General features: G+C 46.8%; 1 protein-coding gene across 1 annotated transcript; it reads right to left on the bottom strand.

The window, feature by feature from the left end:
• Positions 1–701: 701 nt before the first annotated feature.
• On the bottom strand, positions 702–23,516 carry sntb2 (syntrophin, beta 2). Its single transcript, XM_061077322.1, has 7 exons — positions 22,736–23,516; positions 10,176–10,395; positions 8,986–9,196; positions 7,490–7,632; positions 6,118–6,314; positions 4,430–4,620; positions 702–3,199 (listed from the first exon to the last, which is right to left on the bottom strand). The coding sequence occupies exons 1-7, from the start codon at positions 23,424–23,426 to the stop codon at positions 3,107–3,109; spliced, it is 1,746 nt and encodes a 581-aa protein (XP_060933305.1). The 5' UTR covers positions 23,427–23,516; the 3' UTR covers positions 702–3,106.
• Positions 23,517–25,657: the final 2,141 nt, after the last annotated feature.

The following is a 25,657-nucleotide window of genomic DNA, read 5'->3' as shown; positions in this document are numbered from 1 at the left end:
TGCCAAGCTAGCATCCGGTGTGTATTTCCAAAATAAGAGACCCGATGTAAATACAGTGTCATAAAAACTAAAGTAAAGTATAAGAGATAAATCTAATCGAATAACCATTTAGATCACAGTGTACACATATATATATATATATATATATGTTGTACACATTATATATATACACACACATATATATATATATATAAAAATAGACATTTACATGTTCATATAGACAAGCATATAAACACAAATAATTATTAAGCTATTATTGATAAATCTAATTTAATCAACATCTTTATAGATTAAATATAGTATTTTTCATTGCAAATAAAAACTATAACATGTTATTAACCACTGCTGCAAATAACATATTTTAAACACACACACACATATATATACATACACATTTAAGTATTTTTACATACTTTAAATTGTATTATTTTATCACTTATCCTTAATTAATTCGGATGTTGTTTTTATTGGTCCTTCATTAGTATTTATTTATCATAATTCTTGGTTTGAACATATTTCAAGTGTTTCTGACTCTGAAGCACTTCCTGTGTTGAGGTGTGTAGGTTCTGCAGCTGCTGTCATCTAGTGGCCATGTTGTTGTTGGAACAATTGCAAACCCACAATAAAAGAAATCGGCTAAATAAACATTAATAACTTATTATTTTCCAATCATCACAAGAAACCACATAAACAGACTCAACTATAATTCATACAGTTTTAATGGTGGATATTTACACTTGAGGTTATTACATTGCTATCATACATTTTATACTGTAACTTGGAAGGAAGTCTAAAATACTTTGCATATGACAGGTTGTTGCAGCAGCATTTGATCCTATTGTGACTTTTCCGTTTAATGATTGTGTCGGACGCAAGCTGCCACAGATTGTTTTTAACCTTTGGTTCAGAAAACCCTTCTTTGAAGCTTTGCATAGACAGGATAGCCACCAAGTCAGGAATACAGAGGCAGGAGAATACAAAAGAGAGTCACTGGGAGGAGGAGGTTTACATTCACAGGTAGAAAAGGGCTTCGGCTGATTAGTGCATCAAGCTCCAAGGGGGACGGCCTGTAGCTTCCTGAAGTCTGACTCACTTCAGACCATCAGATCTATGCAGCGGCTGAGAAACCGGATTAATATGACATGAAAAGTGAAGTAAAGAAGGATGTAGGATGATGGAATACAACACTTCACTGTTGCAGTAAGAAAACTTCATTTCAGGCCAAATAAAACTCAAACCCTCGAACCTTCTGCACGTGTGTTTTATAAGAAGTGAATCTGCTTCTCGTTTAACGCAGCCAGTGATTAACTGTCGGCTGGAAGAGCTGAATATAGCTCTATGAACTACATGGTTACACATTTCTTGCTTTCAAAACAAGCAAAACATTTTAGTAAAAATATATAAGTTGTTAAACCATCATAGGAACATCTGAGTAACACGTTTCTCATCTGAGGACAGGAGAGTTTTCCCGTTGCAGTGGTTCAATGTTCGATCAGAGACTCGACTGAAGCTGTGTTTTAACAACATGGATCTCACTGTACGTTCATGTGGGCTAATAACCGATCATTTTAAAATCAGCTCTTTATAGTAGTTTTAATGATGGTAAATGTTACTTTTGTTGTCACTCACAAAAACGTTTTCATGATTAACGTTCACATTTAAAATAATTTATCTCTCTGTTACACCTCATCCTTTTCCTTTGCTTCCTTTAGCTCTATTCGCAAACTTATAAAACAAATAAAATAGAATCAAATCTCAGAGCTTCGTTTATCAAATTGGTCCCTCGATGCAGAAAATGGAATGGAGTGAATTATTTCTCATGATAATAATACTGAAGCAGCAGGTTTATCTCATAAAAGGGAACTTTGAGTTTTCCTCTGTGAAGGTTTGACGTGTTTTTTGCTTTCCTTTCAGAGATGTAAACAAAATTATGACTACAGCACTAAATCTGTTTTCTCTGGCGTACCCTGTGTACAAGCAGCAGAACGTATTTCCTGCTAAAGTTTGGTTTTCTTTTGTTTCCATTTCGGGCCCGTTTCTCACGATCTTTGTATATATTTGGAAGATAATGGCTGATAACGTTTAGAATATTAAAAGCCAGGTACCTCTGTCTCCTTGAAGTAAAACCTGTTGAACTGTCGTTGGCCAGAGAAGAGACGAGTAAGCTGCAGGAAAGTGGAATGATGTGGAGGTGACACGCGCGCTCTCGTCAGATTCAACGTCAGGAAGTCGTGCTATCGGAAGAGATTAACGCGGATGATATAAAAACAAAGTCATGTTGTGTAAACTCTAGGAGTCAAACTACAGCTCGTGCAGGTTGAAAAGCTTCAAATTCTCTTATTGTAAGAAATGAAAGGAAAAGAAAATCAGAGCGTCTCTGACTACGTGTGGAAAGGCACAGTCGGCGATCCTGATTACAACAGTAGTTTGAGATCATGTGCTACAAGGTGAGTCTGTCAGACAGCAGGCACACTATCAAGCCAACACACACACACACACACACACACAGACACACACAGACACACACAATCTCTGCTCCTTTAACTGCATTCTGACTCGTCGCCATAGAAACACATTAAAAAGAGCCCAAAGTACATTAGAAGGCTGCCGAGGAATGAAAGGCATAGAGTATAAAACAGGGATCATCACCAATCTGCTTGTCTGTGAATTCATCATCTGAAAAAAACCTCCTTAATATTCGGAGCTCTGCTGGAAGTGTCACTGGTGACGTCGTCTCCAACGCCACAGCAGCTCTGCTCCTGTTCTTCTTTATACAAAATAATGTTGATGGAATTTATCAGGTTAAAACTCTGAGTCCTATGAGACTGTTAATACTGCAGCTTTGTGGATTGTAACTGACTTCGCAGCAAAGTGCCGCCTACTGCTCTGGCAGGAGGTCAAGGACAAGCTGGAGGAGAAGGCACAAGTTTGAGACAATCAACAACTCCCGGGTTGAACCTTCGCTGCAGCGCCACCTCTGGCCAGACTGCAGCCGTGAATGGAGAAACTGGAAAATATAAGACGTTAACACCCCTCCCCCTCCCCCCATCCTTCTTTATCAGCATCTCCGGGGCGTCTCAGGGCCCCCCCGCCGGCGCCGGTCGCCTCACGTCAGCAGGCCCATGCGAGTGAGCTTGGCCGACAGGAAGGAGTGGAGGACGAACACCACGGGCTTTGGACCAGAGTGGAGGTCAAACACCTGGGGGGGGGGGCAGGAGGAAAGGGCGAGGCAGGAAGAGAGCGAGGTCAGAAGGGACAAGCACCACAAAGATTTTAAAAAAAGGATTGATCAAACTCCTTTTACCCCAAAGTGATATGTTCCGGTATTTTCAGATAAGAAATTACATTACCAACCATACAGATTGGAATATGATCAAAAATGCTCCAACGAACATGGACATTTACTTTATTAATATAACTAAACATCAATTACCCAGTAAAAAGCATGTTTCCCATACATACAGAAATCTGTTACTGGATACATCAGACAACACTTTTTATGTTAAAAACAAATGGGAGCTGGAGTTAAATATTATAATTGAGGCTGGGGAGTGGGAAACAATGTGCATTGGATGTCATAAAGGTATCAATAGTAACATTTGGAAGGAGTTAGATTGGAAGATGAAGACTAGGTTCTTTAAGACGCCCGCTGTGGTCTCTACATTTGCAGATAATCCAGCGGCGATAAACTGCTGGAGATGATGTGGAATGGTTGGCGACCACTCACACATGTTTTGGGATTTGGGATAAAGAGCGAGATAGATAAAGTTTTGAGGAATTAATATACTATTCACCCCAAGTCAGTTTCTTTTTGATCTGACTCCTGAAGGCATGTACACAAGAGACCAAGAGCACTTGTTACATATACTCTTGATGACTGCTAGGAAAATGGTGACAATACAATGGTTGAATCCACAGCCACCTACAGTGGAAACAGAAGCTAAGGGAGGTGTATGGAATGGAGGCTTTAACTGCTCAATTACAATTAAGGTCTGATGTTTGTGTGAGGAGGTGGCTTCCTACTGCAGGATACCTCTCTAACTGAGGGGAATCCTGTGGTACCATGGAATGTCTTAACTGTCCATTTATTTATTTACTTATTTATTATTTGTCACTAATCAGTCTGTCATATCTAATTTGTGATGTTGTCAAGGAATGTTTGTGTTTCTCTTCAATAAAGTAAAAAAAAAAAAAAAAAGGATTGATCGTTAGTTAAGATCATATTTATTTACACTGTGAGGATTTTGCTGCTGTTTGCTTCTCAGTTTATTTAATTAATGACGTCACCTCTGGATCAAACAGCCACATTATCAAGAATCAAAGCTGAAGAGACTCAGTTTCGCACTGAACCTCGTTTCCGGTTGGCGCCTGAACAGGTGAGAAGTCATGTGACAGTTAATAGAAAACCTTTCTCACAGGCGTAACTCACCATTTCTCCCTCTGCACCCCCGAAGTCCAGGTAGAGGTTTCGTATTCCATCGTCAGCCGACAGCTTCAGCTTCTCGTACGGGTATCTGAAGAGCACGGCGCCGCCCGACGGCTCGGCCGCCTCCCGGGTCACCGTGAAGCCCTTCTCGTAGTGAAGCGTCAGCCGGACGTCCTGCCGGTTCAACGTGCAGCCTGGAACCAGAGGGGGGGGGGGGAGAATCAGGTGTTTGTATGGGGGGGGGGGGGGGGGGCATGATGCATGAAGCCTCCAGGTCCTACTGGGGACGAGTGTCCAGGCCTGATGGGATCTGTGGTTCCTCCAGTGAGTTCCTACCACAATAAAACTTTACATAGTAGAAGTATTCATGAAAAGTTACTCTTTTTGTATTACAAGTTTCTTTTGAAATGAATTTACCAAGCACATGAGCTCCACACTTATATGCTTTTGTCATACATATGAATGGTGTTTGCCTATGCAAATTAGGACATATTCAATACGTGTGGAGCTCATGTACATATTCAAATTCATTTCAAAAGAAACTTGTAAAAGAAAAAAAGTTACTTTTCATGTTTACTTTTACTATGTAAAGTTTTATTGTGGTAGGAGTAAAGGAAAAAATTAAGCCTATTTGGGTGTATTTTGGGCATATTCGATTAGTGTATAGTTCACTTGAATATTAAAAATAATTTTCAAAGAAACTTGTAATACAAAAATGTTACGTTTCATGGCTACTTTCATTGTGTAAAGTTTCATTTTGATAGGAGTAAAGGAAAAAATAGCCCTTTGGTGTATTGTTGTCTTATTGAAACACATTGATGAGAATTAAACATATTTCCTCAACTAGGATTTCTTAGGACTTTTAGTATGTTGTTCTGGACACCTCATAGAAATGATCTATGCTGAAAAAAATTCTTTTACAATTACTTCTATTTTTGGCTCCAAAATGGGCTACTTTGCCTGGACTACTAGAGGATCTGAATGAACCTGACATGTGTATGTCTTCTATGAAAACCCGGCTGGTGCAGCTTTATCTGTGAGGACATTTGATCTGAAAGCATTCGTGCTGTAACCTGAACGCTCCTGCCCAGCTGTGTGTTTGTGTGTCTGTGTGTTTGTGTGTCTGTGTGTCTGTGCGGCTGCAGGACGGGAGGAGGGAAAGTTCCAGAGCCGCTCCGGCAGCCAACGATTGTTCTGAGTGGAAACATTCTGCTCTGACTTTCCTACCGAGCTGCTGGTGAAACAGTTTCTGTCGGGAGCTTCCTGTCCCAGTCACAGTTTTCTGACCTGTTCGCTTAAAAGTCTGTCTGTCAATCTATCTTAAAAATTAAATAAGCTGTGTGAAAATAAATACTAGATTTACAGGATTTACTTTGTAAACAATGGTTTTCTCTAGAAAAGACAAATCCTCTGGTTGATGTTCTGACCAATAGATGGACTTTGTGTCTATAAAGATCAAGATAAAGATCATTGGCACAAGATGGCAGCTTCTGTATCCAGGATGTTCTGGCTCACTATCGTCCAATTCCTCCTGCCACAGTTTCTTAATGATCCAAATATCTGTTTGACACTTAGTTTTAACCACATTAAAGATCTATAACTCATAGTTTGCTTGGTTGTAGAGCTGTGACCTGTCAGAGTCCAGACAGCACCTGTCCCCTGTGTCCCCCGGGCGAGCAGAGCCCACTCACCGATGGAGACCTCTTTGATGAGCTCGGCGGCGGCGTGCGCTCCCTGCACGAGCGCTCGCGTCCACGAGGACAGATCCCAGTGGGTCTCCACCCGGAAGATGTGCGACTCGATGCCCCGGCCCGTGCCCGTCCGCGTGGCGAACACCAGGTCGGCCCCCTGGGCGGGCGACTCCCGGGCGCTGCCAGAGTGGACCAGTCTGAGGAGGGAGGGAGAGAGAGAGAGCGAGAGAGTGAGAGAGAGAGTGAGAGAGAGAGAGAGAGCGAGAGCGAGTGAGAGCGAGTGAGAGCGAGAGAGAGAGACAGAGAGAGAGAGAGCGAGAGAGTGAGAGCGAGTGAGAGAGAGAGAGAAAGCGAGTGAGAGCGAGAGAGAGTGAGAGTGAGAGCGAGAGAGTGAGTGAGAGCGAGAGAGAGAGTGAGTGAGAGAGAGAGAGAGAGCGAGAGAGCGAGAGAGAGCAAGAGAGAGAGCGAGTGAGAGGGAGAGAGAGAGAGCGAGTGAGAGAGAGAGAGCGAGTGAGAGTGAGAGCAAGAGAGCGAGTGAGAGAGAGAGAGCGAGTGAGAGCGAGAGAGAGAGTGAGTGAGAGTGAGAGAGCGAGTGAGAGAGCGAGAGAGAGAGCGAGAGAGAGCAAGAGAGAGAGCGAGAGAGAGAGAGACCGAGTGAGAGCGAATGAGAGAGAGAGCGAGTGAGAGCGAGTGAGAGCGAGAGAGAGAGAAAGGGTGAGAGTGAGAGCGAGAGCGAGTGAGAGAGAGAGAGAGAGAGAGAGAGAGAGAGAGAGAGAGAGAGAGAGAGAGAGAGAGAGAGAGAGAGAGCAAGTGAGAGCGAGAGAGAGAGAGACAGAGACAGAGAGACAGAGACAGAGACAGAGAGACAGAGACAGAGAGAGAGAGAGAGAGAGTGAGAGTGAGAGCGAGAGAGAGAGAGAGAGACGAGGTAACTGTCAGTTCTCTATCAGGATTTTATTTCTAGACGACATGTTGATTTTCCTCAAACTCTTTGTGGATCAGTCCAAAGATTTAATTCGACCTCTTCTCCTCTTACAGATCTTCTCTTCGACCACATCAAATAAATGATTATGTTTTTTATATGTTTAGATTGAAGTGGACGCTGTTTCCCTGCACTCGTGGAAAAAAGAAACTTGGAAGGAAATGGCGCTCAGGTCCTTTTTGACTCAATAGGAGGAACTGGTCTTTCTGTGGTTCCCTGCTGAAATCCCCCAAGTTTCATTTGTCACATTCGCGTTAGATAAAAACTCTTCCTACAATAACTTTGGTTCCACTTTCTTTTTAAACTTAGAAACTATTAAACTTGAGAAGTAAATAAGGTCCCGATCGTGAAGCGTTTCAACATGAATAGAAGCAGGTCTCTGATGTTCACCTGGTGGCTAACAGTGGGTGTGTGAGCAGAGGCATGGACCAACACTCTCTGTTCCACGGCACCGACTCGAACAGCAGGATGTCCTTCTCCGTCAGAGCCATGACCAGGGGGCGGTACTGCTGCCGGCCGCCCTCCAGCTGCACCTGGGGAGACGACATCGATTCACCATGTTCATCACAAGAAATACACATGACAAACAGAGTAAATAGAAAATACAACAGCAATGAAACATTAAACATAATTAACTGAGAGTTCAAATACAATAACTGATGTGAGGGGATTTCTTCAAGAGAGAAGATAAGTTTCAACGTTAAGTAAAAAAACAGCATCGTGGTAAGAACAGGGCGAGTGTGTGTGTGTGTGTGTGTGTGTGTGTGTGTGTGTGTGTGTGTGTGTGTGTGTGTGTGTGGGTGTGTGCGCAGGTGGGCTCCACAGGAAACAGTGTCATGCAACGGAAACTCCCACTGTGTGTGTTTCCTGTCTGAGCCACACATCCATACGTAGAATGAAAACTTCATGTTTCAAAGTCAAAGTGAAGCAGTGAGAGTCGAGCTCCAGACGTGAGCTGAGCCTGAAGCTGCTGAAGGAGAAACACTGGTTCAGTCCCGGAGGTAAACGTGTGTGTCTGTAATGTTGTGTTCTCTCGTCCTGGGTTGATTCTGCAGAATCATTCCTCATCATTAGTGAGTCGTCCTCAAACACTTCTACAATATACTCTCACTTTGTATTGTTTGTATGCAGAGACACATCAGAGACACATGACAGAGACACATGTCAGAGACACATCAGAGACACGTCAGAGACACGGCAAAGACACATGTCAGAGACACACGTCAGAGACACACGTCAGAGACACACGTCAGAGACACAAGTCAGAGACACAAGTCAGAGACACGTCAGAGACACAAGTCAGAGACACAAGTTAGAGACACGTCAGAGACACACGTCAGAGACACGTTAGAGACACGTCAGAGACACACGTCAGAGACAGGTCAGAGACACGTCAGAGACACAAGTCAGAGACACAAGTCAGAGACACACGTCAGAGACACATGTCAGAGACACAAGTCAGAGACACACGTCAGAGACACACACAGAGACACGTCAGGAAGTGTCCTGAAAAGGTTCCAGCAAGCAGCCGGCTGTAAAACCAGGATTAGTCACACAGATTAAACAAATAAGACGCGTGTTCATTCATGAGTTTGTTTTTTACGTTTGGAGTTTTGTTCACTGCTTCAAGTGCTCGTGCTCAGTTAGCTCAGGATTAGCATTTAGCATTTAGCATAATTCTTCTCATTCTACGACTCAGAGAATAAACATGTTTCACAAAAGCTCAACTCTTCTCTAACTGGTCGAGAACCAACGACTAAATACAAGATGATAGAAATGACAAAAGGTCTCATCAGGGCCGAGGAGGCAAAGCGAGTCGTCCACTGAGCAGCGGGTCGGTGGTTCAATCCCCGACACGCGGTCACATGCTGCTGGAGTTACCTTACCTGCTCAGCCAACCAGCCGATGTGTTTGAGGTGGGGGTGCGTGGAGGTGGAGGACGACGCCCCCAGGTAGGCGTTGATGTGAGCCAGGGTCTGTGGCAGCAGGGCGGCGATGTTGGTGTGGACGGCGGTGAACCAGGAGCTGGCCGAGGGGCCGTCCTTGCAGCGCAGCACCACCGTGTGCTGTCCGTCGGGGGAGTGGAGCTCCAGGAGCCTGAGGACAAACACACTCGGTTCGATTCCTTCCGGTCGCACGTGTTGACTTCATAGTAATCATTTATTTAATAACCTCAAAGAGAATGTTTTAATGCTCGTTATCTCCCAAAGCAGCATTCCAATCAGATGAGCAGAGGGAGGACCACACACACACTCACACACACACACTCACACACACACTCACACACACACTCACACTCACACTCACACTCACACTCACACTCACACTCACACTCACACTCACACACTCACACACTCTCACACTCTCACACTCTCACACTCTCACACTCTCACACTCTCACACTCTCACACTCTCACACTCTCACACTCTCACACTCTCACACTCTCACACTCTCACACTCTCACACTCTCACACTCTCACACTCTCACACTCTCACACTCTCACACTCACACACACAGTCACACAGTCACACACTCACACTCACACTCACACTCACACTCACACTCACACTCACACACTCACACACACACACACACTCACACACTCACACACTCACACACACACACACACACACACACACACACACACACACACACACACACTCACACTCACACTCACACTCACACTCACACTCACACTCACACTCACACACACACTCACACTCACACTCACACTCTCACACACACACTCACACACTCACACACACACTCACACACACACACACACACACACACTCACACTCACACTCACACTCACACTCACACTCACACTCTCACACACACACTCACACACTCACACACACACTCACACACACACACACACACACACACACTCACTCACACACTCACTCACACACTCACACTCACACTCACACTCACACTCACACACACACACACACACACACACACACACACACACACACACACACACACACGACCACACACACACGACCACACCCTATCTCCCACACACTCAGCTATTTCTAACACAAACAGGGCGGAGCCTGGTATCAGACCTGCTCTCCAGATCGGGCATGGTGAGGTTCCTGCTGATGAAGCACATCCTCAGGCTGATGAGCTTCCTGTCCTTGGACGCGGACGAGCCGCTGTGTTTGGGCGAGCCCGAGTCCTCGCTGCCGCTGTAGCTGGGTGACTGCGTCCGCACGCCGTCCCACGGCAGGTCGGCCACCAGGGACGGCTTCTTGAAGAGCGGAGACACCTCGCGGATGTACTTCACTGGAGAGGAGGAGAGAAGAGGACACGTGTCACAGGGGTGTTGTGGTGGTGGTGGTTTTGGTTTGTGGGTCGAAAACGATATCAGTGTGTGACATTTATTGTGTCCCCCTACATGTCAATCATAGTAGAGGTGATAGATCCTTGTGTTGGTTTTGTGCTTTTGTGTGTCACATTCAGTCAGGAGGTCGGGGGTTTGATCACCAACCACTGAAGACACTGGACCCCAGATCGTGTGTGTGTGTGTGTGTGTCTGTGTGTGTGTGTGTGTGTGTGTGTGTGTGTGTGTGTGTGTGTGTGTGTGTGTGTGTGTGTGTGTGTGTGTGTGTGTGTGTGGGCTCAGAGATTATCCAGCATCATAATTATAATTCAACACAAAGTACAAAGTGCTGCAGAGCAAGAAAACATAGTGGTTACAATACAAAGAGTTACACAACAGAAAACACACGTGTAGAATTAAAAATGCAATAATATGAATAATCTTTCCTCAGGCGTTTCACTCCAGAGTTTCTGAGCCCAAACTATGATCTAGAATCTCTGGGGCAAATCTTTAATAATAATAATAATTTAATAATTTAAATCTTTTTGTACTATTACAGACGTTCTGATCTTGATTCACTTTCAGTTCCGGTGACTCTTGAGAAACAAATCATTCCCTAAAAGTCAAGATCATTATGAATTAATAGAGTCCTCATTGTCCAACAGTCCTCCTCCTCTTCACTAAACCAACAGATCCACAGATGTTCCTTCAGGTCGTGATTAATGGTAACGTGTGTTTGGCAGCAGCCCCCCCCCCCCCCCCCCCCCGGCCAGACGGCTGTTCCATATCTGAGAGACACAAACAGTGTGAGGACAGTTGGACCAGCTGTGGGACTGAGACCCAGAGACACCCTGTCACTCAGGAGACTCGCTGGGATCGGCCGGGAACTGAAACACGAGGAAACACTCGGGACGTTTCCTGGAAGAATCAGAACTTCCTCCGCGTCTGAGGTTCGACTTTTTAAACACGGCCGGGAAAGAGGTCGAGTTTTAAACACACCTAATTACAGGTAGAGTCTGTTTTCCAAAATAAAAGGACGAAAGGACGAGTTGCAGAGTGGCTGCTGCTCTTCCAGGAGGTCCCACGAGGACACAGAGGTCCCATGAGGACACAGAGGTCCCATGAAGACACACAGGTCCCATGAGGACACACAGGTCCCATGAAGACACAGAAGTCCCATGAAGACACAGAAGTCCCATGAGGACACAGAGGTCCCATTAGAACACAGAGGTCCCATGAAGACACAGAGGTCCCATGAAGACACAGAGGTCCCACGAGGACACAGAGGTCCCACGAGGACACAGAGGTCCCATTAGAACACAGAGGTCCCATGAAGACACAGAGGTCCCATGAAGACACAGAGGTCCCATGAAGACACAGAGGTCCCATGAAGACACAGAGGTCCCATGAAGACACAGAGGTCCCATGAGGACACAGAGGTCCCATTAGAACACAGAGGTCCCATGAGGACACAGAGGTCCCATGAAGACACAGAGGTCCCATGAGGACACAGTGGTCCCATGAAGACACAGAGGTCCCACGAGGACACAGAGGTCCCATTAGGACACAGAAGTCCCATGAGGACACAGAGGTCCCACGAGGACACAGAGGTCCCACGAGGACACAGAGGTCCCATGAGGACACAGAGGTCCCACGTGCAGAGGTCCCATGAAGACAGAGGTCCCATGAGGACACACAGGTCCCACGAGGACACTGAGGTCCCATGAAGACACAGAGGTCCCATGAGGACACTGAGGTCCCACGTGCAGAGGTCCCATGAAGACAGAGGTCCCATGAGGACACACAGGTCCCACGAGGACACTGAGGTCCCACGAGGACACAGAGGACACACGTGTGACATCATCTACACAAACAGACGGGACTTGGCTGTGCAGCTGTGTTTGGCAGATGTTTGTTATAGAATGACTCCTGCTCCACTGCGGTGGATCCACTTTCCAAATTTGGTCCTGAGGCCTCGTACATGGCCAGGCCTCACAGACACACACACAGACACACACACACACACACACACACACAGACACACGCTCTTTTATCATCCCCTGTACATGACCCATGTCCATTTCTCTCTCTTTGTGTGTGTGTGTCTGTGTGTGTTGGATCATTGGGTCGGTTTGCTCTTTATGAAACTTGAGACAAGACTCAAGAAGTGAGGAGATATTAGGTTTGTGTGTGTGAAAGTGTGCGTGTGTGTGTGTCTGCGTGCGTGTGTGTGTGTGTCTGCGTGAAAACAATATGATGCAAGTCTACAGTAATGTGCTCGGGCTCGACTCTCAAATGATCTCAGAGACAGAGAAGCAGGTTTAATGTCTGAGTCGTATCTGCAGCGTGCACGCAGGCCTGTGTGTACATCACGTTGTGTGTGTGTGTGTGTGTGTGTGTGTGTGTGTGTGTGTGTGTGTGTGCCGGCCTGTGTGTACATCACGTTGTGTGTGAGTCACAGTGAAGCGCGGTGCTGGTGGTAACGATGATGCAACAAGTCAAGAAATTGATCCCCACCTCCCTGGGCCTCCTCCGCTCTACCACAGCGCCCACACCAACCAGGACTGGGATCATTGCTGCAAACTTAAGTGAGAGTGAGAGAACTGGTGAATGTTGTGTTTCTATGTGTGTGTGTGTGTGTGTGTGTGTGTGTGTGTGTGTGTGTGTGTGTGTGTGTGTGTGAGAGGACGTCAACACTGCAAAGCTCTTTATGAACTAATAATCAGCAGAGATCTTCAGCTGAGATATTTTCCGTCCACAGCCTCATATTAATGTCTCCCCCAAAAATCCCTGTCGGTCAAGCTCCTCCCCTTCTCCAGTGCTGGCTCTAGGATTCTCCTGAACCAGGGGCCATAGAGGGGCCCACAAGTTACACAGAGATTAGAAAATTAAAATTCAGGTCACAGACACGTAGACATCAGGTTTGAATGCATTTAGGAACCGATGAGGCAGAACCACAACTCGTCCTGGTCTTTTCAGACTTAGAAGTTCTAGAACCAGGTTTCTGTTCCCGACTCCTGAAACCAACACGACACATTTAACCTGAAGTTCGATTATATTAATTAATATAAGATGACAACATTAAATTACCTACAGTTGTTTTATAAAGTTAAAATGTGTAAAAGGCAGGAGCCTGTTCTGTTATCACCCAGAGGAGACGGATCTCTGGGCTGAGGACAGGTCACCTGACTGCTTTCCTTGACTCTGATTGGATGATGACACGTAGACAAGCCGGCTGCCTGATGAAAACCTGCTCCAGTGCATTCGGACAAGTTATTTTAATGATAAATAAAATGCTGTCATACTTGTAACTCCAGACTTCAGTCAGTAAACACAGACGAGTGAGGAGCAGATATTTAGTTTGTCGTCTCTCAGTCCAACCAAAGGGAAAATCATTTGGAAAACTTCTGCTTTGTTATTTATTTTAAATTGTTTTCTCTATTTCCTGGACTTATTTATTGTGTTTTTCATGCCATGTCGTTGCGATATCTTCACAGCGTTGGTTGTGAAAAGCCTCTGAGGCATGAGGCTCATGAATGCTGTGTTGTGTAATTTGTTGGCACCGAGGACCAGTGTACATCTGCTTCTATTCATCTTCATCTGCTCGGCCTAAATTAAAAGGGCTGGGATCTGGTTCAGGCTTTGATGTGTCCACAGAAATCAAAGCCATTGTCGTGGGATGTGGATTCTTTTCCCAGCTCAGATGCTAAAAACACAACGGACACATTGATTCTATTGTAACGTCGTAATTTCTTCTGTCGGCAAGTTGGCCGAAATAAAAAACTCAATGTGTTTGACTTATTATGTTTCAAATGAACCACTTGAAATCTGAGGATTGGTAACAATACGGTTGGAAGTTATTTAAATTTACAGACACTGGAGCTGCTTCTTTCTGAGTTTGATACTGAATGACAACGCTAACATGCTAATCTTTAGATATCATTCACCATCTTAGTCTAATTACATATCAGGCTCATCAATGTGATTCAAGTCGTCCTGTGGTGTGGAGCTATCAGGTCTGATTCATCATCCATACATTTCTGCAGACGGAAACAAAGAGCAGACTCGAGGAAGGATGCAGAGCTGCAGACTTGGGTCTGCTCCCCCACTACTTATGTAAATACATCTTTAAATCCCAGAGCAATTACTGCTTACGTTCAAATGAGTTTTATTTATTAATTATGCACAAAGTTCACTCTGCACTGTTTTAAGTTCGCTGCACCTGCTGCTTGGAATGCACTGCAAAAAACTCTAAAGTTAAAGGAGCTCATAAACCTTGAAACTTTGAAGACTCGTGTGAGAGAAATTGGAGCGGCTTCATACCGCACTGGTTCTTGTTTTGGTGTGAATCCGGAGCTTTAGTCCTGTTGCCTTATCTTTTTTTTTTTTTTAAATGTATTTTATCTGTGTTATGTGATTTCTGTGTGTCTTGTGATTGTTGAAATGTTTTGTATGCCGCTGTCTTGGCTTCCCTTGGAAAAGAGGTCATTGTATCTCAACAGGACCGACCTGGTTAAATAAAGGCAAATAAAATAAATAATAGACTCACTTTCTACACTGGGTAAGTTAAAGTCTGTTCAGGTTCTGATAACGTGTGACGAGTGTTTACAGTGACAGTGCAGAGTGACTCGGGTCAGCAGGAGGACGACACTCAGAAGCTTCAGAGCAGCTCATCGTTCACTGTTTGTGGTTCTTGGTGGAAACTGAATTCACACCTCTTGTCAGTTGGAGATTCACCAGCTCGATCACCTCCTCTTCTCGGTTTCACTCTGGGTTTCAGCTCGTGTGAGTGAGCGCCGAGGAGACGACATGAGGAGGCCACTCACTCGAGGACACATCAGATAAACGCTGCCCCGGGAACAGGGAACAGGTTTAGCTCTAACTCTTCACGTCTGAATCCTTCGATTCTCCACTTTCCACGGGTTAGAGGCTCGTGTCCTGTTTCTGAACCAAATACAGAGACAATGAATTTCTCTTGCACATTAAATCCACTTTCAATCTGCAAAAACTCAATGAAAAATTGTGAATTGACCCTAAAAATATGGATTTTACTTCGTCTTCGTACATCGACAGTGACACGAGGACTTTTCCTTGTTTCCTAAGTCACATTTTTCCCAGTTTCTTCGGCCAAAACCACTTCCTGTCCACAGCCTGTCTCTGATCAAATGATTTTCCTCTTTGCGTCAGTTCAGACAGATTTACTGCTTCCTCTGTGTCTCAGGTTTGGTGCAGTTACATGAACTCATTATCTCCGTCACTCAGCTTCACCTCTGCTCTGTGGAACCAGGCCGCTCGGTGCTCTCAGGAGAACGAGACCTCACACTGCTTCACCTTCCTGTGTGCAGATCAGATTCCCCCGAGACGCCGAGAGACGTCCCAGTAGATCATCTGCTTCCTCTCATACCTCGCTGAGTCCAGGCTGCACGGAGGGAAAGGAGGACAACGTTCATGGAGGAGGAGGAGGAAGAGGAGGAGGAGGAAGAGGAGGAGTAGTGCAGAATGCAGAAGAGTCTGACTTGACATATTTGGTTGTGGCCGTAGTTTCGCCACAAAGCCTCGTAAAGACACACAGACACACACACAGACACACACACACAGACACACACACACACACTCACACACACACACACACACACACACACACACCATGTAGTTGAGGCCGAAATAACAGAATAATCACTCAGAGGAGAAAGCCAGAACCCCGGCCTCGGGATTTTTCCCCTAAAACTGCCCAGAAATTCCCCTGTGGTTTGGCCCACTCCTCTCTCCACCCCCCCCCTTCCCTTCCATCCCTCCTTCTCCTTCTCCATCTCTTTCTCTGCCGTCCTTCCTTACCCCCCCACTCCCTCCGTCTCTTTCCTCTGTTCCCACACCTCCTGAAGTTCTACCTCTCCACCTCTGTTCTCTCCGTCTTAATCTTGTTTCGCTCGCTTTTTCTGCTCCTTCCCTCAAAAATCTGTTTCTGCCAGAAACATAATGAGAACAATGTGTCACAACACAGCTCCAGTGTGTGTGTGTGTGTGTGTGTGTGTGTGTGTGTGTGTGTGGACATTTCTCTGGCAGGTCAATTTGTCATATGATCCTTACATTATTTTATAAATCACTCTTTATTATTTATGAGCCGATGTTTAAATTTAAATCATGTTTGGAAAGTTTATGGTTGAAGCTGAAATGATCCACAGGAAAAGACTGAATATAAAGTCACTTTTTTAGGTAAAGATGTCAAATATTCTCTAGTTACAGCTTCATGTAAACTTCTGCTGCTTTTCTTTTGCTACGTCCTCACGACCACATTTCATTTGCCTGATGTCGACACTAACTGAGTCTTTTCAGTCTCACGTAGCTTCCTCCGATTTGTCTGGGTCACATCATAGAGATCGTTTTAGTTTGAAAAGGCTGTTTTCATATTATAATCGAGAGAATTTTCCCACTTGAATAAATAGAAACCAGACTCTATCGAGCGCGTACCTCAGACAATTCATATTTAAATTCATCTTCCTCTGACAGCGTGCTCACACAACACGCAGTTCACACCGACCTCGCTGTTTTAATATCTCTGGTTTCCGTCTTTATAGTTCTGATGGATTCACATCAACGTGATAAAGTCACTTGATTTGTCAGGTTCTAATACACGAGCTAAGCCACATTTGGTTATTTTTACTATAAAAGGTTTTTCAATTTATTTTGCATTTAAAAAATCCCTGAATCACATCCATCTTCACTGCTATGTTTCACTCTGTGTGTTTCTGTTTGACTCGCTGCTGCTCGTCCTGTACAGAGCTGCAACTCAACAGCCTGGAATATTTTAATATAAACTATTCAGATATCCAACAATTCACAGCTACATGAGGCTTTACAAACTCCCATTTAAAGTCAACACAAAATCCAACTCAGATTCTGTATCAACAAATCCTTCATACATTTGATTCTGTGAAGAGTCGAGGCAACAACACTGATCTCAAACTATTTTCAGACATGAATATCTAGACGACCCGACGAGCCCTTTTCAGATATAAACGCCTACATGCAGTATAATCCCATACTATAATCCCATACTTGGGGGCAGCTGTGGCTCAGGAGATAGAGTGGGTCGTCCACTAATCAAATGGCCGGTGGTTCAATCCCCGGCTCCTCAAGTCTGCATGTCAGAGTGTTTCCACAGACAAGATGCTGAACCCCGTGTCGTGTGAACGGACGATGATCAGATGTTCTGGAGGTTCCGTTTGTGAGAACACAAATATGTTCTGGAACTTTTCCTGCAGCCCCCCCCCCCCCCCGAGTAAAATGTCCACATGAGAGTTCAACAGGAACATTAACAGAGAGCGAGTGGACGTGAAACTGGAAGAACATAAAGATCTCAGGATGAAGAAGAGGAGTCGAACACATAAAAGACGAAGACGTTAACTAGAAACACAAGGAGATTCCAGAGCTTCTGGTGATGAGGCCGACGCCGGATAAAATGCTTTGATTGGTTGTCAAGATGACGAAAAACATATAATATAAACAAATAATTCAACTTACTTTGGTGAACAAAGCAACATTTCACACACAAACTACAGTTTCCTCATGATTCCTCAGTCCCAGCTGCCTCCTCCTCTGGGATCATCTAACCTGGATCAGACAACAATCCTCTGGGAAGTTTGACTTTGTTTCCCAAAGACGCCACAGACTGATTGTGGTTCAGACTCAGAGGAAGAAGTTGTGTGTTTACTGTTGTGTTGGAGACTTAACAATCTGAGTCTAATGGGTCTGTTACACAAATAAAAAGACAATTGCCCACGTGACAGGTAGGTGTGGTTTTTCTCCTATATTTATTCAAGAGCGTGCACTCTCCCCCCCCGATGGAGATTGAATTTGCTCTGCTGTTGCTCAGACTGGGCGCTCGCTTGCACTCGGATATTTGGTTGCGTGCAGCTCGAGCTTCATCTCTTCTCCTCACGCTGCTTCTGTGCAGATGTGAAACCTCCTCTGCTCCTCTGTCTGTCAAGATTCCACAACCAATACAATACTTGGTGGATTGGACCTGGTGAAAGTGGGAGCGCAGGAAATCCATGGAACGAACAAAATACCAGAGTGCAAGAGCAACGTTTGAGCACAAGCAGAGCAAGTCTTACAGGGTCCGGAAAGAAAACTTTACAAAATCTGAATGTGAAATCAATAAGTGCTGCTCTCAAACTGAAAGACCATTAAAAAAACTGCATTATTTCATATTATAGTATCAGTATTAGATATGTTTTACCTCCAATATACTGTAGGTATCACCAGACACACTACATACATATGTTAAAATTGTCCGTGATATTCCTGAAGTTCACTTTATCCTGACCACTGGAAACCACAGACACTGCAGTTACATATCCAGATCAGTTCATCATGAGACGGAGCTGACACACTGGTCCATTGCAGACTCCAGCAGCAGGACGGATCCCATCATATGGAAATATGGGACATTATACCTGTCTGTCAGCTGGAGGGGGGGGGGACTTGAACCGGAAGGTGTCTGGGTTATTTTTGTCCCGTTTAATGGAGCAGTTAAAGTGGAGCTCGTTCATTCATGGCTAACGACTCTGGAGCGAAACCTGGCTCATAAATGAACAAACTGACAAAGATCCGTCAGAATGAGAAGAGCAACCACACGTCTCAGATCCTGATGGAGAGAGAGAAGCTCTGTTCTCTGTGACATCATCACCAGGACTCACCACTGTCACCGGATCAGATCAACAGGAATATTGATCTGTGCAGGATCTGGTTTCTCTTCACACAAATATCAGCCGCAACCATCAGTCAACTTTTCTAACTTGTTTACTCTGAATATCTTCAAACTAATTTAATAATCTGGTGCAAATGCTGCTTGACAAGATTATCTCATCTCGGATGAAAACAAATAAGATTGGCTCGTCCTGAAATAAGATTATATGACTGTAGATTTGACATTTGTGGTTTTGATAGTCGTTGAGATAACAAGAGATGATTGAGTCTTGTGGGTTGAAGGAAGATTCAATGAAGCTGGTTTCAGATCCACGTGCAGAACCTCATGTTGTTCAAGAGCTCGATTCTAAAACAAGTCCTGACTCACTAACGTTATTACAACCATCACACTCTCAGATGTGTTTCTCTTCTCCTCCCTCACTCGGCTCCAGCAGGAAAACACACTGAGAGCCCGTGTTGACCTTTGGCCTAAATACGCACATGCAAGCGGAGGTCAGGAATGTGGGGCACCCCGGCTAATTGTGAGCATATCTGTGGGTTTGTGTATCGTGTACATGGCACAGCGCTCCGGAGGGGGGGGGGGGGGGGGGGCAACCCGGGAGGAAGAGCCGGGACGGGGGGGCGACCCGGGAGGAAGAGCCGGTCCACAAACAACCCAGCTCCCAGTCCGTCGAGCTGACAAACAGTGACAAGCTGCTGATACATTCCTCTGGAGACTAATGACTGGACTGTGGAGGAGGAGGAGGAGGAGGAGGAAGAGGAGGAGGAGGAGGAGCAGCAGGAGGAGGAGGTGGAGGAGCAGCAGGGGGAGGAGGAGAAGGATGAGGAAGAAGAGGAGGAGGAGGAGGAGGAGGAGGAGGAGGAGGAGGAGGAGGAGGAGGAGGAGGAGGAGGAGAAGGAGGAGGAGGAGAAGGAGGAAGAGCAGTAGGAGGAAGAAGGAGGAGGAGGAAGAGGAGGAGAAGGAGGAGGAGGAGAAGGAGGAAGAGCAGTAGGAGGAAGAAGGAGGAGGAGGAAGAGGAGGAAGAAGAGGAGGAGGAGGAAGAGGAGGAGGAAGAGGAGAAGGAGGAGGAGGAGGAGAAGGAGGAAGAGCAGGAGGAGGAGGAAGAGGAGGAGAAGGAGGAAGAGCAGGAGAAGGAGGAGGAGGAGAAGGAGGAAGAGCAAGAGGAGGAAGAGGAGGAAGAAGAGGAGGAGGAGGAAGAGGAGAAGGAGGAGGAGAAGGATTAAGAGCAGGAGGAGGAGGAAGAGGAGGAGGAGGAGGAGGAGGAGGAGGAGGAGGAGGAGGAGGAGGAGGAGGAGGAGGAGGAGGAGGAGGAGGAGGAAGAGCCGGTCCACAAACAACCCAGCTCCCAGTCCGTCGAGCTGACAAACAGTGACAAGCTGCTGATACATTCCTCTGGACACTAATGACTGGACGGAGGAGGAGGAGGAGGAGCAGCAGGAAGAAGAGGAGGAAGAGGAGGAGCAGCAGGAGGAGGAAGAGCAGGAGGAGGAGGAGGAGGCACATCCTCCTGTCCGAGTCTGAGGGACGAAAGAGAAGCTTTTTATTTGGACGTTTGAGGCCAAATTCAACAAGCGGACTGGAGAAGAATCTGATTTTTCCCTCTTCTCCAGCTGCTCCTCCTCCTCTTCCTCCTCCTCCTCCTCCTCCTCCTCCTCTTCCTCCTCCTCCTCCTCCTCCTCCTCCTCCTCCTCCTCCTCCTCTGAGGATCTGAGCAGCTCGTGCGTGTTCGGTCTCGTCTCCATCGACTCCCTGAGAAAACTCACGCTGCAGATATCAGACCAGCTGGTATCAGTCGGCTTGAGGAGTCCCTCCCACTCGACCCTGGTTCTTCTGAGCAGGCCTCGTGTGACCCACATGGATTCTCCTGCTCGTCAGTATTCAGCCGGTGATCGTTCCAAACCATTAAACTGCACTTAGCTTGTTCCCGGCCTGAAGTTTCCAAACCCCCAGGGCTCTGCGGCCTCCCAGTCACTCGTTTTCCACTTTTCTAAAGATTGAAAAGTTCTCCACCGGCGCGGTTTAGAACCAGAGCTGGTCTCCATGGAGATGAGTCCCAGAATGAGGAGGCATCTCCTGACCTGCACGTCTCTGTGGTGACAGCCTCTCTCTCCGCAGGATCAAAACTCTGTAAGAAGAACCAACTGAAGTTTTCTCAGCTTTTTGTTCAACACGTGGAAAGTCCGTGTTCTTCCAAAGAATCCTACCACAGGGTTTCTGACACAGGATCATTATCCACAATCTGAAATGGAATTTTTCCTTTACTCTTGAGAATCTCCAGCCTCGATTCGGCCTTTTGTCTGTGGCCTTCTCTAACTAAAGTTTGACTGAGGACCCAGAAGAAGACACGTTCAAGTAGAAAGATCCAGAGTATTTATATTAGTTATTTTAGATGATATGGTAGATACACGAGTTATAATTTGTCCAATCAGCACAGCCCTCTAGTTAGCGAAGCGCTGCGTGGATCCACCACTTGTTGTAAATACAATACAATATTTAACTAATAAACAAAACAAAGACAACAATAAGCTTTTTCCCACAACATGTGACAAAGAATCACGAATATTAAGGACGATAACTTCCATCCAAACGACTCCACGGACCCCCTGCTGAGACCATGTCTATAAAGGTCTGAGTATCGACATGTATTGTGAATCACATCTGGAAGGATGTTGTGTTTCTCCACATCTGTATTTCCAGCTCGTGCTGCAGACACACAACAGTTGTGTCGTTCGCTCTGCTTTGGTCTCCACCTTCACTTTAATCAGCGAGTGCCTGTTTGAACTTCCTTCATCTGGTTCAGGATGTTCCTCTGATGTTCAGGATGTTCCTCTGATGTTTACACTCTGTGATGAACTTCTGCTTGAGTCTCACTGACGGATCCTGGTTCTACTTTACTGTATTTAGTGCAAACACGTGGATCATTCACACGTCTTCCTCTTCCTCTTCCTCACAGTCCTTCAGACACATCTCCTCAGGTTCTCAGTGACTTCTTCTCCTCAGCGTCCCAGTGACTCACACAGACACACAACCAGTCTGACCACAGCTGCTTTCCTGTTTACTACAATCACACACTTTCATTTATATTATAAGACCTCTTCTTCCTCCTGATTCTGACTCATGTAGTTAAATCATTGTGTGTGTGTCTCTGTGTGTGTGTGTGTGTGTGTGGAGGATCTAGAAAGTTCACCCAACTTTAGTGATGTTCATGGTTTTTATCTTCCAACTTTTTATTTGTTTCAAAGCTTTGATTGATTGGTTGTATGATGATTTTGCGGTTAACCAGACGTTTTGTGTGCACTACCTTGTTTAAAGTGTAACTACACCGCGTCTAGCTGCTGTTCGTGTGTCTGTGACGTGTAGCTGGAGTCTGTTGTGATTCTTCTCCTGTAGAAGTGTAACTTCTGGAGTCACAGCAACACGTGACTCATGAGTTTGGTTTAAAGTTTGGTTTAAAGTTTTAAAGTTTAGAATCTGGATCTGCACATGTCCCCCCCCCCCCTCCAGGTGCAGAGGCCGCAGCTCAGCGTCGAGCACCCGGACCTCAGCAGCCTAATCTCGGCCCTTAAATCCCCGCCGTCGCGTTGGCTACTCACCCTCCAGCGTCACCTCCTTCCCGGCCTTCTTCAGCGCCTGCACCGCCAGGTCGTGCGTCGCCTCCCGGAGGTCGGACCCGTTCACCGACAGGATCGCGTCCCCGACCCGGAGAGCCCGGCTCTGGTCGGCCGCCAGCCCCGGGAAGATCTTGGAGATGAGGATCGGCATCCGGTTCTCCCGCCCCCCCTTGATGCTGATCCCCAGTCCGCCGGACTCCTGCTTGACGACCCGGACCTTCCGCACCGCCTCGCCGGAGGATCCGTCCGGACTCCCCGGGAGGTCTCCGTGCCGAGACCCGGAGCTGGAGCCCGGGCTGCCGTAGCTGGAGCCCGGGCTGCCGAACTCGGAGTTGGTGCCGTTGTTCGGGTACTTCCCCGGGCTGTAGTTCCCGTCGTGCTGCCCCCGGCTGACAGCCCCTCGTCCCGGGCTGGAGCTGCGGCCCCGGGCCCCGGGGGTCTGGCTCTCCGGACCGCGGGTCCCCGGACTCGTGCCCGGGTCGCTCCCGTTGGAGAAGCCGTTCCTCAGGCCCGCGGAGCCGCCGTCCCAGTGGCTGGTCCCCGGGCCGGGCGCCTCCGCCTCGGCCGTCAGGGTCAGCGTGTCCCGGGTCAGCTCGGCCGCCACTCGGATCCAGCGGTCCCGCAGCAGCAGGTCCAGCTGCCCGCTCCGGTCCGCTCGGGTCCACACCGCCATTCCCTCCCGGCTGAGTGCTGCTGGGAGGCGGGTTCACTGCCGAGTCAGCATCCGCTGCTCGGGCCCGGAACCAGGGGGAGAGAGAGAGGAGCCGAGGGCAGGGGGGGACACACCCACTCCACCAGGGGGAGGGAGGAGGGAGGGAGGAGAGAGGGGGAGGAGGGAGGGAGGGAGAGAGAGGGAGGGAGGGAGGGAGAGAGGGAGGAAGGGAGGAGGAGAAGGGAGGGAGGGAAGGAGAGAGAGAGAGGGAGGGAGGGAGGAGGAGGAGAGAGAGAGGAGCCACTGGCCCGCTGGGACACACCCACTCCACCAGGGGGAGGGAGGAGCCGCGGGCTGGGTGGGACACACCCACCAGGGGGAGGGGGGAGGGAGAGAGGGAGGAGGAGGGGGGGGAGGGAGGGAGAGAGGGAGGGAGGGAGAGAGGAGCCGCGCGCTTGGTGGGACACACCCACCAGAGGGAGGGAGGGAGGGAGGGGGAGAGAGAGAGGGAGGGAAAAGGGAGTAGGAGCAGGAGGGAGGGAGGGAGGGAGGAGAGGAGCCACTGGCCCGCTGGGACACACTCACTCCACCAGGGGGAGGGAGGAGGAGAAGGAGGAGGGAGGGAGGGAGGGAGGGAGGGAGGGAGGAGAGAGAGAGAGGGAGGGAGGAGGAGCAGGAGGAGGGAGGGAGGAGAGAGAGAGAGGGAGGGAGGAGGAGCAGGAGGAGTGAAGAGGAGCAGGAGGGAGGAGAAGGAGAAGGAGGAGAGAGGGAGGGGGAGAGAGGAGCCACTGGCCCGGAGGTACACACCCACTCCACCAGGAGGAGGGAGGGAGGAGGAGAGAGAAATAGAGAGAGCGACTTTGTTTTTCACTTTTTCTGTAAAAAGAAACAGGAACTAAATAGGACAACATCTGATCAGCCCTTTCAAAATAAAGCCACAGGCGAAGCAGAAAAATTCAAGAAAAAGCCTGAATGAAATGTCATTAAAAGAAACATTATAAAATGAGGTTAAAGAAACAGCATTTAAAAGTTTTCGTGCACACTTAAAATGTTGAAACTTGACTTTAAGGTCTTATGATATATAAATATTATATTAGAAACTTTATAGAGCACTTTTAAAAATAAAGGTACAAAGTGTTTTATCAGAGCAACTCATTAATCAAGAGGAAGAACAATCACCAGGTGAGACGCCTTTATTTTGAAAGCAATAGATTCCAACTTCCGCTTAAGCTCTATCAAGTTAGAGGTGATTTGTGAAAAGTGAACTCAGCTCTGTTTGTACCTGCTGCTGAAATATTAGAAAACTATTTTCCTATTATTCATAAACCCAATTCATTCCTTGAGTCACAGATCACCTGACCTCTGACCTGTGACCTTTGACCTGCAGGAGATGAAGGTTCCACGTGGGATCATCAGGATAAATCTACAACTCAACAAGCTCCAGATGATCTTTAAAACATTTCCAACAGAAACTGAACATTACAGGATGATTTGTTTTCATGATACAGTCGTGTTCAAATAAAAGATTAATATCTCAAGTTAGTGACAGAAAACTATTTCCACAAACGTTGAAGAAACTATTTCTTTGATCCCGTAGCAATAACTTCCATTATGATCTGGAGCGTTTCCTGTCCAGCAGCTACATGAACACTTTCCTCCATTTGTCTCGTTCGGGGGTTTTCTACAAAAACAAGAGAAACGCTTTGAATTCCCCTCATGGAGGAAAATATTAAAAACAACATTTATTAATTTTGAAAGATAAAAACCTTCCATTTGTTCACGAGGAGCCAGAAAGTGACGAGTTAAACTCACAGACGCAGAAGTGCTCGTGTTTGTTGTCGGGTTTTATTGCAGTTGAGATTTTTTTAAGTGTTTACAACAAAAAGAACAGAGCAGATTACAAGCGTCGGAGTGAGAGAGAGAGAGAGAGAAAGAGAGAGAGAGAGAGCGAGAGAGAGGGCGAGTGAGAGCGAGAGAGAGAGAAAGCGAGTGAGAGCTAGAGAGAGAGAAAGCGAGTGAGAGAGAGAAAGCGAGTGAGAGCGAGTGAGAGAAAGAGTCAGAGCGAGAGCGAGTGAGAGAGAGTGAGAGAGAGTGAGAGAGAGCGAGAGCGAGTGAGTGAGAGCGAGTGAGAGAGAGAGTGAGAGAGTGAGAGCGAGAGTGAAAGCGAGAGAGAGAGTGAAAGCGAGCGAGAGAGCGAGAGAGAGAGAGCAAGAGAGAGTGAGTGAGAGCGAGCGAGAGAGAGAGAGAGTCTT

This window comes from Limanda limanda, chromosome 8, assembly GCF_963576545.1.
Source record: "Limanda limanda chromosome 8, fLimLim1.1, whole genome shotgun sequence".
NCBI classification, from domain to species: domain Eukaryota; kingdom Metazoa; phylum Chordata; class Actinopteri; order Pleuronectiformes; family Pleuronectidae; genus Limanda; species Limanda limanda.
Note: the sequence above shows the minus strand (reverse complement) of the source record. Positions and strands in the feature narration are given on the sequence as shown.

Coding starts and splice junctions, on each gene's coding strand:
- sntb2 (XM_061077322.1), bottom strand. CDS start 23,426: ATGGCGGTGTGGACCCGAGCGGACCGGAGCGGGCAGCTGGACCTGCTG. Junction 4,621..6,117: donor CATCAAAGAGGTCTCCATCG/GTGAGTGGGCTC, acceptor CTCTGGTTCCAG/GCTGCACGTTGAACCGGCAG. Junction 3,200..4,429: donor GGGGTGCAGAGGGAGAAATG/GTGAGTTACGCC, acceptor CCCCCCCCCCAG/GTGTTTGACCTCCACTCTGG.